Below are 12,790 nucleotides of genomic sequence, written 5' to 3'. Positions count from 1 at the left end.
GAAATCCAATCTCAAAGAAGATGGCAAAGAACAAACTTGCCACAATCCCATGAGTGCTAAAAGTAAACAAGAACAAGATAGTACCAGAGCAAGCCCAGCAAAGGACATGAGCTTCAGCAGAGGTATCCGGGTCCCCTCTCCCTTTCTCCCAAGCAACACAGTAGGCCCCAATGGATGCTATCCACACATTGGGTTTTTGATGTACCTGAACAACCTTGAGCCTGAGAAACCTATCACTTTGGTAGCAACCAGTAAGCAAACCTGTTGTTTGTCTAAAGGGAAATGTTATCACCACGCCTTTCAAGGTTACCAGCTACATAAAAATCCTGAGGCTTGGCCTAGGTGAAAGAGCTGGCATAGTCTTGATACGCTCCAACATGGGTAGGAATGCAAGAGGCCCAGGGAGGACTGTTTCTCAACAGAAATGATCACCCGAGATAACACAGAAGGCAGGACAAGGGCCTACTTAGCTCTAGGGTGTGGTTGCTTCTTTTTGTTTATGAGAGGGTATTACAAGAAATGCTACCACTTTGGCTATTTCTGTCCTGGCTGGAAAATGCAGTCCAACTGTACCAGAAAGTTATTTTTTGTGAACACCAAGCAATCTTTGCCATGCTGCATTTCCTCAAATGAAACCCACTATATTGTGTCTGCTTATGCTTGATTTAAGATCTTTTATGAGATATTTATAAGATTATTTTTATTGTTTTCTTCAGTAGATGCTTCTTCACCATGGATTGAATTATTTAGCATCATAGAATGTACCTTTTTTGTCGAGTGTAATACTTTTTCCCTGAACCCTATATTGTCCAGAATTATGTTTGTGATGTTTCCTTTGCACTCTCATGTTTAATTTGGCTCTGCCCATCCTTTTTAACTTTTCTGAGTCATTTCGTGTTGGTTGGTTTGTTATCTTTGGGAAATATATTGGAAATATAGACACCCAGACTCACCTCTAGAGTTAGTCTTTACTTATTTAGAATTTATAATCTCCGGTTAATCTAATAATTACCCAGAATTGAGATAAATGTGTCCCTTGAATCAGCATATTTAGGTTATGCTTTGCCACTCACTTTGTGTTGAGTGTATGTATTGAGCTCATTTATACTCATTGACATGACATGTTTAACCTTAGTTCTGTCATAGTTTGTTATTACTATCTTTTTAACTTTAATCTATTGTGTGGTCAGTGTTTTCCTTCTCTTTTTATCTTTAAAGTGCAGGATTTACATGTCAGCATTCATTACCTGTATTTCCTGGGACTTGGTATAACTTTTCAACATGTATATTCATCTTCTTTTATTTTTAGAATGCTTTCCTGAATTCATATCTTTAAGTATTTTTTTTCTGTAATATTCTTTTAGTCCATTCACACAAGGACTTTTTGTAAGTTTATTAGATGGCAGATTCTATTCTAGATGTTGGGGTTATAACAGTGAACAAAACAAATAAAACCCCAGTTTCATGGAAATTGTATTCTACTTGGGAGTAGCAAGACCATGAGCAAAGCAAATAAAACAAACATATATGTTAGGTGAAAATAAGTGGTAAGGGGGGCAATAAAACAGAGAAAGGGGAGAGGGGAGCGTGGTGAAAAATACTTCAATAAGTATTTGCATTTGAGTGCAGACTTAAAGTAGATGAGAAAGTGTGTCATGTTTTTCTGCTGGAAAGAGTATTCTAGGCTGAGGAAACAGGTGCAAGGTAAATGGAAGTTGGAATGTGCCTGGTATGTTCAAGGAGCAACAAGAAACCAAAAGTAGCTGAGGGGAGAGATACAGGAGATGCTCAGCTGGGTTGGGTAATGGTGGGCCACATCACGGTTGTGGGGGCAACTGTCAGACACCTTGCTTTTGCTCTGAGTATGTTAAGCCATTGAATGATTTTGTTCTGGGAAGTTCCATGAAGAGATTTAGATCTACCCTCTATTGAAATAGGTGGGCAAGAGTGGATGTGTCAAGACTAATTCAAAGCTATTATTGTAATCCAGATGACAGATAAAGGTGTCTTGAACCAGGGTAATAATAGTGAAAATGGTGAGAAGTGATCACATTCTGTATTATATATTTTTTAATGTTTATTTATTTTTGAGAGAGAGAGAGAGACAGAGTGTGAGCAAGGGAGGGGCAGAGAGAGAGAGAGAGAGAGACACAGAATCTGAAGCAGGCTCCAGGCTCTGAGCTGTCAGCACAGATCCCAATGCGGGGCTTGAACCCAAGAGCTGTGAAATCATGACTTGAGCCAAAGTCGGACGCCCAACCAACTGAGCCACCCAATTGCCCCTACATTCTGTATTATATTTTGAAAGTTAAGTTCACCAGGATCTGTGGGAAAGTTGAAAGATATGGAGGGACCTCAAAGGAGACTAAGAAGGAATGGCCAACAAGGTAGGAGGAAACCTGAAGAATCTGTATCAGCCAAATGAAGAAAGTGTTTCAAAGAGGAAAGAATGATCAATAGTGTCAAAGCTATTGTAAGGTGAAAGTCAAATACTGACCATTGCATTTATTTGCCTGAATTAAATGACCAGCTCTCTTTGGGAACACTAATTATTTGCATATTACCTTTTCCTGCCTTACATAGCTATCATTTTTTCTGTCGTCCTTTTCCACTCATTGTTTCATTTTATTTCATTTTTTTCCTTAATCCTGTCCTTGTCCCTTGCTATGTTTTTCAGCATTGTTTAGTTTTGTGTGGATTACAATTTGGCTTTATATTTCTCCACATCTTTCCTGAGCTTTTCCAGCTCTCATTTCTTCTCCCCTATTTCAAAAATATCTTCCCTGAGCTCTGATGTATCTCCTGTGCACTCTTGTTTTATAGAAGTGATTGTTTCATTAATTTTTTTCATTGATAATAATGTACCACTTTAAGTTAAAATCTCATCTATTTTTGTGGAAATGTATTTTTGATGAACATTAACCATTTGTTGTAAAATTTTCTACTTTTGTTCTTAAATATATTTGGACAGATGCTGTTCTAGTTCTGTTTTGATCATTACTCATCTTTGAATTAGGTAAGTTCTTTCTCGTCCTGCTACTTGCAGGAAGTATATGTGGGAAAGGGTCCAGTTCTAGGCTAGCAAGCATATGACTTATGCCACAGAGTTGTACGCATGGGTTCTTTCAGTGTTACTTTTCCCTAAGCCAACAGAGACTGGTGCATAGTACCTCACAATGTAAGATTCTATTTCCTCCACAATGCGGAATCCATCTCTTCCTTTTTACCTCACCGAGAGTCTACTTCTTCCAAACATATCTTGTCAGTATGATTCCTTGTCAATCCTTGCCTTCCTTCATTTTTGAAACATTATGCCAAATTGACCCAGGAAAGAGCCTGCTTCCATCCTGTATATACCCATTCCTATTATTTCAGACAGGGAATTGTGTATTTCTTTTTCTGCCCCTCAAGGTAAAGGCACTCATTTTGGACAACTGTGGTCTGCCAGCATTTCCTATGGACAGTGGCCATGGGAGATCTCTCTAATTCTTGCTGGTAATTCACACGAACTTATTGTGGCTCAATATTACAGATGTCTCCTAACTTTATTGAAAATGAGGTTACATTTCTGTTTATCTTCCTTAGTATTCTTGCATTATTTCTGTTAGTAGAGAGAAATGCCACCTTTACTCCATTTAAAATTAGGAATTTATATTTAAAAATATTTTGTGTTGCACAAATATAATTACCAATTACCAGTACGGTGTTTGCAATGGCAAATATTTCCAGATTGGCCGTGTATTTAATTGATTTTACTCAATTGCTTTACTTTTTAGACATTTATTAAATGTTACAGTGAACTTGTAGCCTTAACTTATTTTGCTGTAAAGGACACTATTTTATGCTCAGAGTTAACTGTCATTTAATGTGACATGCCAGTAGAGACATTTGTTTATGGGCAACCATTCTCTCCTATGTAAGCATATATTTATAGCAAGAAAGATTATAGACTTACATTAAAAAAAATTTTTTTTTTCAACGTTTATTTATTTTTGGGACAGCGAGAGACAGAGCATGAACGGGGGAGGGGCAGAGAGAGAGGGAGACACAGAATCGGAAACAGGCTCCAGGCTCTGAGCCATCAGCCCAGAGCCTGACGCGGGGCTCGAACTCCCTGACCGCGAGATCGTGACCTGGCTGAAGTCGGACGCTTAACCGACTGCGCCACCCAGGCGCCATTAGACTTACATTTTTAAATAAAGATTGCATAAATCTTAAATAATTCTATTGTAATTAATTTTTTGTTTCCTTATCTTTAGAATGGAATCCCAGCTCTGATAAGTCTCTTGAAGTTAAACACAGAAAATGTGCTAGTAAATGTAATGAACTGTATACGGGTATTATGTATGGGAAATGAACAAAATCAAAGAGCAGTGAGAGACCATAAAGGCATCCAATATCTTATCACATTTCTGAGTTCAGATTCAGGTGAGCCTCGATTTCTATATTATTTTTAAGTGGCTGGATATACTGAGTGAAGCAAATACAGGTTGGACTTGCCTTATATGAAGACATGTCCTGTTATCTTAGAGTGCATCTAGACATATATAATATAAACTAAACATCTCAAACACTCAAATTCAAACACCAATTTATAAAAGGAATTGACTCTCAAAGGTATAGTTTTTATTAAAAAAAAAAGTTTAACTGGATTTCTCTATAAATGGAAATACTGGCATAAATAATGAAAATCATGCAGTTAATATGCCCAGGGACTTGAGTAGATGACTCCTTGTATGAATAATACATATATTGATCATTGGAACGTTTTATAAGTTACAACAAAAACTTCAGGTTTTCTGTGAGATATTGGTATCAAAATTCAAAGTCATCACGTCTTTAAGCTAATTATCAGACTCTGAAGTACATATCAGTTCTAAGAACATCACAGGCTATGATGTACTGCAGGTACTCTTGCAGGTACTGCAAATGATCTCTTAGGTTCCATAAGTATTATCTCATCCCAGTGAGCATACACATAACAGGGTAAGCTTCAAATCCATGGTTTTCCCCAAATTTGAGGGGATAAAAATTGGGGAAAAGCTTGTCCTTTTTTTTAAAAAGGAAATAGAGCTTATTGGGGAGCCTGGGTGGCTTAGCTGGTTAAGCATCTGACTCTTGATCTTGGCTCAGGTCATAATCGCAGTGTGTGAGTTTGAGCCCCACATGGGGCTCTGTGCGGACAGTGCCGAGCCTGCTTGGGATTCTGTCTCTCCCTCTCTCTCTGCCACTTCCCCACTTGCTCTCTCTCTGTGTCTCTCTCTCTGTCTCTCTCAAAATAAATAAACTTTAAAGAGCTCTTTTAAAAAAAGTTTATTGAATACACCATAAAGGAGTGGCAGACAGGACAGCAAAGGAGAGACTGTCTGCCAAGCTTGCCCGTTTGTCTTCCTGCTTAGTTTATCATCTTTCTGGTCTAGTTCTCTAGGAGTAAATACAGAAACAAAATACGTTGGTTGATATGTAATACAAGGTTATGGATAAAGGGGTTGTTGCAGAAGACTTTCTTTTACTTTAGAGCTTCAAAGTTAAGGAATTATCATCTTCTAAGAACCTCTCTCATATAGGGAAATCATTTGAAAGTCCTTTCCCTTCATCACAAATTCCTAAGGTCATCAGCTTGCCCTCCATCAGTAACTATGCTCTACTTTATCATTTTTAAGAATAGCATTAGAGATTATGCATAGAATCATCCAATCACTATGCACTATGTTGTACATCTGCAACTAATATAACATGGTATGTCAATTATACTTCAATTTAAAAAAGAATAGCATTAAAGAGAGCCAGCTTTTATGCATATTTTAGCCATAGAATTTCTACTTGTTTATAATTACTCTTTAGTTTATTCTTTGTTTTATCACCTAAAATTTAAATACAGGGACTACTTTTTCCCTATCCTTTTTCATCTTCCCAACCCCAGATGCTAGAACAAAGCACAAACTGTAGAGAGAATTTGAATGAATAATAAATACATTCATGAAAGAAACCTATAGAAATAAATTGTTGAAATTGTTTCTTTTGGTGCTCTTGCCTTATCTAAATGAAAGTAATTCATCCTACACTATAATCTATATTATCTCCTCATTCCAAGGAAGATAATTTTTGGGAAAAAAAAGGAAATTATTTTTTTCTCTTTGTTTGTAAGTACTTCATTTATAATTTCAGTGTTTCAACAAGTAATTCTCCTGACTGTTAGCTGGTTTGGTAAGTTGTAGGAGATCACAGAGGAATTTTGTTAATTCCAATATCCTCTTAAACATTCTTAACCACTCTAAGATCTCATGCATTAAAGTAAAATGGCCCCTGGGGCGCCTGGGTGGCGCAGTCGGTTAAGCGTCCGACTTCAGCCAGGTCACGATCTCGTGGTCCGTGAGTTCGAGCCCCGCGTCAGGCTCTGGGCTGATGGCTCAGAGCCTGGAGCCTGTTTCAGTATCTGTGTCTCCCTCTCTCTCTGCCCCTCCCCCGTTCATGCTGTCTCTCTCTGTCCCCAAAATAAATAAATGTTGAAAAAAAAAATTATATAAAAAAAAAAAAAGTAAAATGGCCCCAAAGCAGAGTCACATGCAGTTTCTTGAGACTATGGATTCATTAACATCTCCTTAGTCTTGACCCCTACCTCCAGGAGTTCCTCAACCTTTGCTGAGTTTGGTTTGTTTTAAGCCTTTGCTTCACCCATCTTTAGCTGCTTATTTCACACTCTTCCACATATGTGTGTGCCTGCATGCATATTCTCATTCCTACAATGTGTCAGATTTCATCTTTTCTGTGGCACACAGTTTTCCTGTTCTGTGTCATGAGGCCACCATGGCAATTGAAATATGTAACAGAAAGTATACAAAATACTCTTCAACTGCCAACTATCTGAGCAAAACTTAAAGAACACCTCATCCTTCTTAGAATGATTATTCACACATTTCACTGCAGAAATGTTTTCTCCAGACTCTCCTGGATGTTATGTAATACATAATATACGCACTCATTATCTTCTAAAATCTGAAAATTTCGGAATTCTGTTTGCAAGAGTTTTAGATAAAGATTGTCTCTACCATTAAGCTTCTTGCACCTCTTTTTTTTAAACATTTTTAAAATGTTTACTTATTATTTTTGAGGGAGACAGAGCACGAGCAGGGGTGGGGGGGTGGGGCAGAGAGAGAGGGAGACAGAGAATCTGAAGCAGGCTCCAGGCTCCAAGCTGTCAGCACAGAGCCAGACGGGGGGCTTGAGCCCACGAATTCATGAGATCGTGACTTGAGCCAAAGTTGGACACTTAACGAGCCACCCAGGCACCTCTTCTTGCACCTAACTGTTAAAGTTGGGAGTTCCTTGGGCATCTGTTCTTGGTTTGCTGCTTTTCCTTTTCCTTTCCTTTCCTTTTTTCTTTTCTTTTTTCACACAGCACATTCTCTCAAGCAATTCTATTTACTCTTCAGAATTTTGTTATGGTTAGAATCTATTCTTTCTAGTCCTGTTTCCAAATCCCTGACCTCTCTGAGCTTTAGAGCTAGTTTGGATTATTGAGGAGCTAAGACAGCCCTTCTTCCTTTAGAAGAATTGATAATAAACACAGGAATCAAATAGAGATCAAAACTTCAGCCTTATTGCTTGCTGAGAAAATAGCAAACAAATAAAAACAGTGCCCAAAAGAACCCAAGGTATGCATTTGCAATGACTCATTTTCCAAATTAAGAAATTATGTAACTCACTATTCCTTTTATGGGGGAAATGAGTAACATGCCTGAGTGGGATGTGAGAGAAGTAATTTCCACTTTTTGAACTGGCATAGCAGTAAGGGGTAAGAGAAAGAATGGTCCCCCCACATTCTCTTAATTTTATTAACCTATTGGGCTTAACAACATTCCAAGTGTTACTAGAGTGATGTATGTAAAATGCAAATTGATCATATCTTTTCCCTCCTTTATTTTTTTTAAAGTTTATTTATTTATTTTGAGAGACAGCATGAGTAGGGGAGGGGCAGAGAGAGAGAGGAACACAGAGAATCCTAAGCAGGCTCCACATCATCAGCACAGAGCCTGATATGGGGCTCGAACTCATGAAACTGTAAGATGAGCTGAGCTGAAACCAAGAGTCTGACACTTAACTGACTGACTGAGCCACCTGTCCCTCTTTACTTTCCTTTAAGTCATTCCCTAGCTCTTTGTCACCTAGGATAAAGTTCAACTTTCTATCATAGTCTATAAGTCCTTCTAACCTTCCAACTCCAAATGGAAATGATCTTCCTATCACTCCCTTCCTGTCTTATTTTACTCTAAAGTAGTATGGAACCTATTGCTATTTCATACTTCTGGCTTTTGGCTTACTCCACAAGATCAAGAACTTTTGTCATGTTGGTTCATCACTGTTTCCCAGTGCCTAGGACAGTGCCTGGCATATAGTAGCTCCTCAATAAAGTATTTGCTGAAAAAACAAATGACTGAATGATGAAAATATTCATAGCAAAAAGTTAGTATATTTGATATAAGTGATATATATAAATTGATATGAACAATAAGGGCTTACTAGAGAGAGAAAACTAACCCAAATAGTCTATGAAAGAACAAATGCTGGATTGAGTCTGCCTGTGTGGATACAAAAATGACTTCTGTACATTTTTTGACTTTTTGAAACATATGTCTTACATATTAAAACACACACACACACACACACACACACACACACACACAGGATCTATAAGGCTACCAGGGGGAAACTAAAATTGAAACCAAACAGAATCAACTGTATTTCAAATGGATGACATAAAGATTTTAAAAGAAGAAAAAATGAATACAAGTGAATTTTGACATAGCACTTCACTATATAGCCTCAGTCTAGGGTAATAAAAAAAAAACCGCAAACATATCTTGAATTCTTCTTAGTGGATTTGTATTTCATAGTGATATGGATGAAACAGCTCTGAACTGTTAAAGTATTAAAAGTATTGTAGAAATGAACATGTGAATAAATATGTTGATAGTTTTGGGTTCTCACTGTGAAAAGAACTGTAAGAATGTAGGAAGGCAATAAAGAATCCTGTGAGGTTGGATTGGAATTGGAACGTTGGAAATACATACATTTTCCTAATCTTGTCTAGTAGGAGTCTAGAAGAAATGATACTTAAGTAGCAATGAACATATCTAGTACTCAAATCTTGATTTCTAAGTACCATTCCTAATTAAAAGGAACCAGAACTTCTTGGAAAAATGGTTTATTTCAGGGGTAGAGCAGAGCAGGAATTTGTGAGTCTGAAACATCATACTGTGACAGAAAGTAAAAAAAAAAGTTAAAAAAAATGATGGATGTCTATCAATTGTTGCTAAATCTTGAGAGAGTTCTCAGATTTATTCTTGAAACTTTCCTGTAAGTTTTAAAGAGAACAAGTACAACTGGTTAAAAAGCATATATGAAATTGTGTAGTCTCACCAGTAACCAAAAATATGAAATAGGAGATACACTTTTTTGCCTATCAAATTAGCTAAATTTATGTTATTTATTCTTAATGATAATATCTATATTTAAAAAGATACAGCAACATTGAAACACTCATACTCTGATTATGAAAGGCTAAGATGCAATGGTCAATTTTGGAAAGTAATTTAATGTGATATATTAAATTACTCCAGGAATTCCTGGGACACTATACTAAGGGAAGAAACAGGAAGGAAAAATACCTTATGTGCCAACATTTCTCCTAAACATTGTTTAAAACAGTGAAAAGTTGGAAACACCATGTATTTTTTTTTTTTTTTAATGTGAGGTTTTCCTACCACTCAGTGTGGCTCAGTCAGTTAGGTGTCTGGCTCTTGATTTTGGTTCATGGTTCATAAGACTGAGCCATGTGCTATCAGTCATGAGCCTGCTTGGGATTGTCTCTCTTCCTTTCCCTCTGCCCCTCTCCCATTCACACTTGTTCTCTCTCAAAATAAATAAATAAACTTAAAAAAATGTGAATGGCTAAGGAAATGTAATACATTCATTAATGAATATTTGGGAGACAATGATGTTCATAAAAAATGGGAAAATGTTTTACTTGTAAATTCAAATGCAGGGTATTGTGCTTATAGTACAACTATATAAAATACGTCCAGAACATTATTTAAATATGTCTTTTCACTTAAAAAGTGAATGAGAATAGGGCACCTGGGTGGCTCAGTTGGTTAAGCGTCCAACTCTTGAACTCTGCTCAGGTCATGATCTCAGGGTTTGTGAGTTCGATCCCCATATCAGGCTCTGTGCTCTTAGCACAGAGCCTGCTTGGACTTTTCTCTCTCTCTGCCCCTCCCCTGCTCTCTCTCTCTCTCTCTCAGAACAAATAAGTAGGCTTTTTTTAAAAAAATAAAAGTTAATGAGATAAACAAAATATTTGTGTTTGGGTGGTGAGAATCAGGGTGGTTTTATTTCTATTTTTCTTTATTTTCTAAATTTTTACACACTCTATAAGTTTGATTCTATAATATGAGAATCCAATGATAAGTTGCATTTTTAAAATATTTTTAAAAGATTTATTTAACTGTTCCTTGGATTGATTTGAAGATGTGTTGAAGGCTGTATCTTCTGCAACGATTGCTGAGGTGGCACGTGACAACAGGGAAGTTCAGAACGCTATGGCTTCAGAGGGAGCCATCCCTCCTCTGGTGGCCCTTTTTAAGCGGAAACACCTTAGTGTCCAAGTGAAGGGTGCAATGGCTGTGGAATCACTGGCGAGTTACAACCCATGTATACAGAGAGAATTTCTGGAAAAATCATTAAGTAAATATCTTTTAGAACTCCTCAAGGTAGGAATTTTTATGATTACTTGTCATTTTTCTTAGACAAAGTATTCAATATTGAATTTTGTGAAGTGAAAAGAAAACTAAAACCAATTCTAGAATAAACATTTTATAAAAAATTCCTACACTGTTCAATCGATGCTCATTGAAAGAATGGAATATATTTTTTTAATAGGCATTTCAAATAGATGTTAAGGAACAAGGAGCTGTAGCCCTTTGGGCCTTGGCAGGACAAACCCTGAAACAACAGAAGTATATGGCAGAACAGATTGGATACAACTTTATAATAAATATGCTTTTGTCACCATCAGCTAAAATGCAGTATGTTGGTGAGTTCTTTTCTATGCATCCATTTGCACAATGTAAAGCAGCACACTGAAGTGTTGGACATATTTCTTGCTTTTCTTTACCAGGAGGTGAAGCAGTCATAGCTCTAAGTAAGGACAGCAGGATGCATCAAAATCAAATATGTGAAGGAAATGGAATTGCACCATTGGTTCGCTTACTAAGGATCAATAAAATAGCTGAAGGCACACTTCTGAGTGTCATCAGAGCAGTGGGGTCCATTTGTATTGGTTTGTAATTATTTCCTCAATTTTTAAAATATCAATAAGATTCTTCCCTTCCTCTCTGTTCCCATTGATAGAGCCCTAAATCATATTTAATGTATTCAAGGATTACCATTTTTTTTTATTTCTCCAAGACCTTAATGAGTAAAAGTGGTATAATTAATAATTTTATATCCATTTTTCCCTTTAACTCTGGTCATAAAGGGTAATGAGGACAATGATCCTTGGCTATTTTAAGTTAAAAGAATCTCATTTTTTTTTTTTTTGAGTGTAAGAGAAAAATATTTCTTCTTTTGAATCTCAAGAACTGTATGTTTTATATGGATTTTTAACGTTGGGGCACATTTTTCAATTCCAGTCTTTTTCCATAATGATTCTTTCTTTATAAAGTGGCCAGTAGGTCTAGTTCCTTTCATTGCAAAGGAGTTAACCTTTTGGAATATTTGTAAAAGTGCTGTCAGTGGTTGATCAACCAAAAATAAAAAATTTGGGTTCTTTGCTGACCTTCATGAATGTGTGGGGCTGACTGTAGACTGTTTCTTATAGATAAGAAAAAAGCCCCCTTTTTTTTCTAGTTGATTATATTTCCTCAAAAAATAGTCTAGCTGAATGAAGCATGTAGGAATTGGTTCCAAAAAGATTTGTTTCTCCTCACTTGAAAAAACTACCTTGCAGAAATTCATTAAACTCCAAGGCAATCAGTCAGACAAAATAATGTGCCTTTTTTCAGTCCAAACCTCTGGTATACATTATAGATCTTTCTAAAATTTTAATAGATGATAACATATATACAAAGATACCTTGTGTGTGTGCGCGCATGTGCAATTGCTTCTCATTAGTTCACTTCAAAGCTGTCTACATTTGCCATCGACAAAGGATTCTCCAGTAGAACTACAGAAGAAAACTCATTTCAAATTTACTAGTTTAGACTGGTTATACACACACACACACCTTCTTTTTTCTTCCTTATCATGTTCATGTTTTCTTCTATGGTCTTGAACATATGTAATATATTTAAAATGGCTGTTTTAACTTCTCTGTAACTAGTTCTAGCATCTATATCATCTCTGGGTCTCTTTCTATTGGTTGATTTTTTTTCTTGATTATGGACCATATTTTCCTACTTCTAGAAAAATTTAAATGTGGGTGTTTAAATATTGACATAATTTACATACAATAAAATATTTAAATAAAATATATAATAGCATAAAATATAAAAATACATTCAACTGGGGGTGTCTGGGTGGCTCAGTTAGTTAAGCGTCTGACTCTTAATTTTGACTCAGGTCATGATCTCACAATTTGTGAGATTGAGTCCCACATCAGGCTCTGTGCTGTCAGCACAGAGACTGCTTAGGATTCTCTCTTTTTCCCTCTCTCTGCCCTTCCCCTGTGCATGCTCTCTGTCTCAAAATAAATAAATAAACTTTAAAAATACATTAAACTGTACAATTT

At 36.5% G+C, this 12,790-nt stretch overlaps 1 protein-coding gene across 2 annotated transcripts in view; it reads left to right on the top strand.

Annotated features, from left to right (window-relative positions):
- The window catches only part of ANKAR (ankyrin and armadillo repeat containing), a 76,705-nt gene that overhangs the window by 38,118 nt on the left and 25,797 nt on the right, over nucleotides 1–12,790 (top strand). For both annotated transcript variants that reach the window (XM_047870275.1, XM_047870276.1), the window contains 4 exons: nucleotides 4,260–4,428; nucleotides 10,531–10,772; nucleotides 10,942–11,095; nucleotides 11,180–11,341. In XM_047870275.1, the coding sequence (XP_047726231.1) occupies nucleotides 4,260–4,428; nucleotides 10,531–10,772; nucleotides 10,942–11,095; nucleotides 11,180–11,341 (727 nt within the window). The remainder of the gene's footprint in view (nucleotides 1–4,259; nucleotides 4,429–10,530; nucleotides 10,773–10,941; nucleotides 11,096–11,179; nucleotides 11,342–12,790) is intronic.

This window comes from Prionailurus viverrinus, chromosome C1, assembly GCF_022837055.1.
Source record: "Prionailurus viverrinus isolate Anna chromosome C1, UM_Priviv_1.0, whole genome shotgun sequence".
Taxonomy (NCBI): Eukaryota; Metazoa; Chordata; class Mammalia; order Carnivora; family Felidae; genus Prionailurus; species Prionailurus viverrinus.
This window is presented reverse-complemented; position numbering and strand designations above follow the sequence as displayed.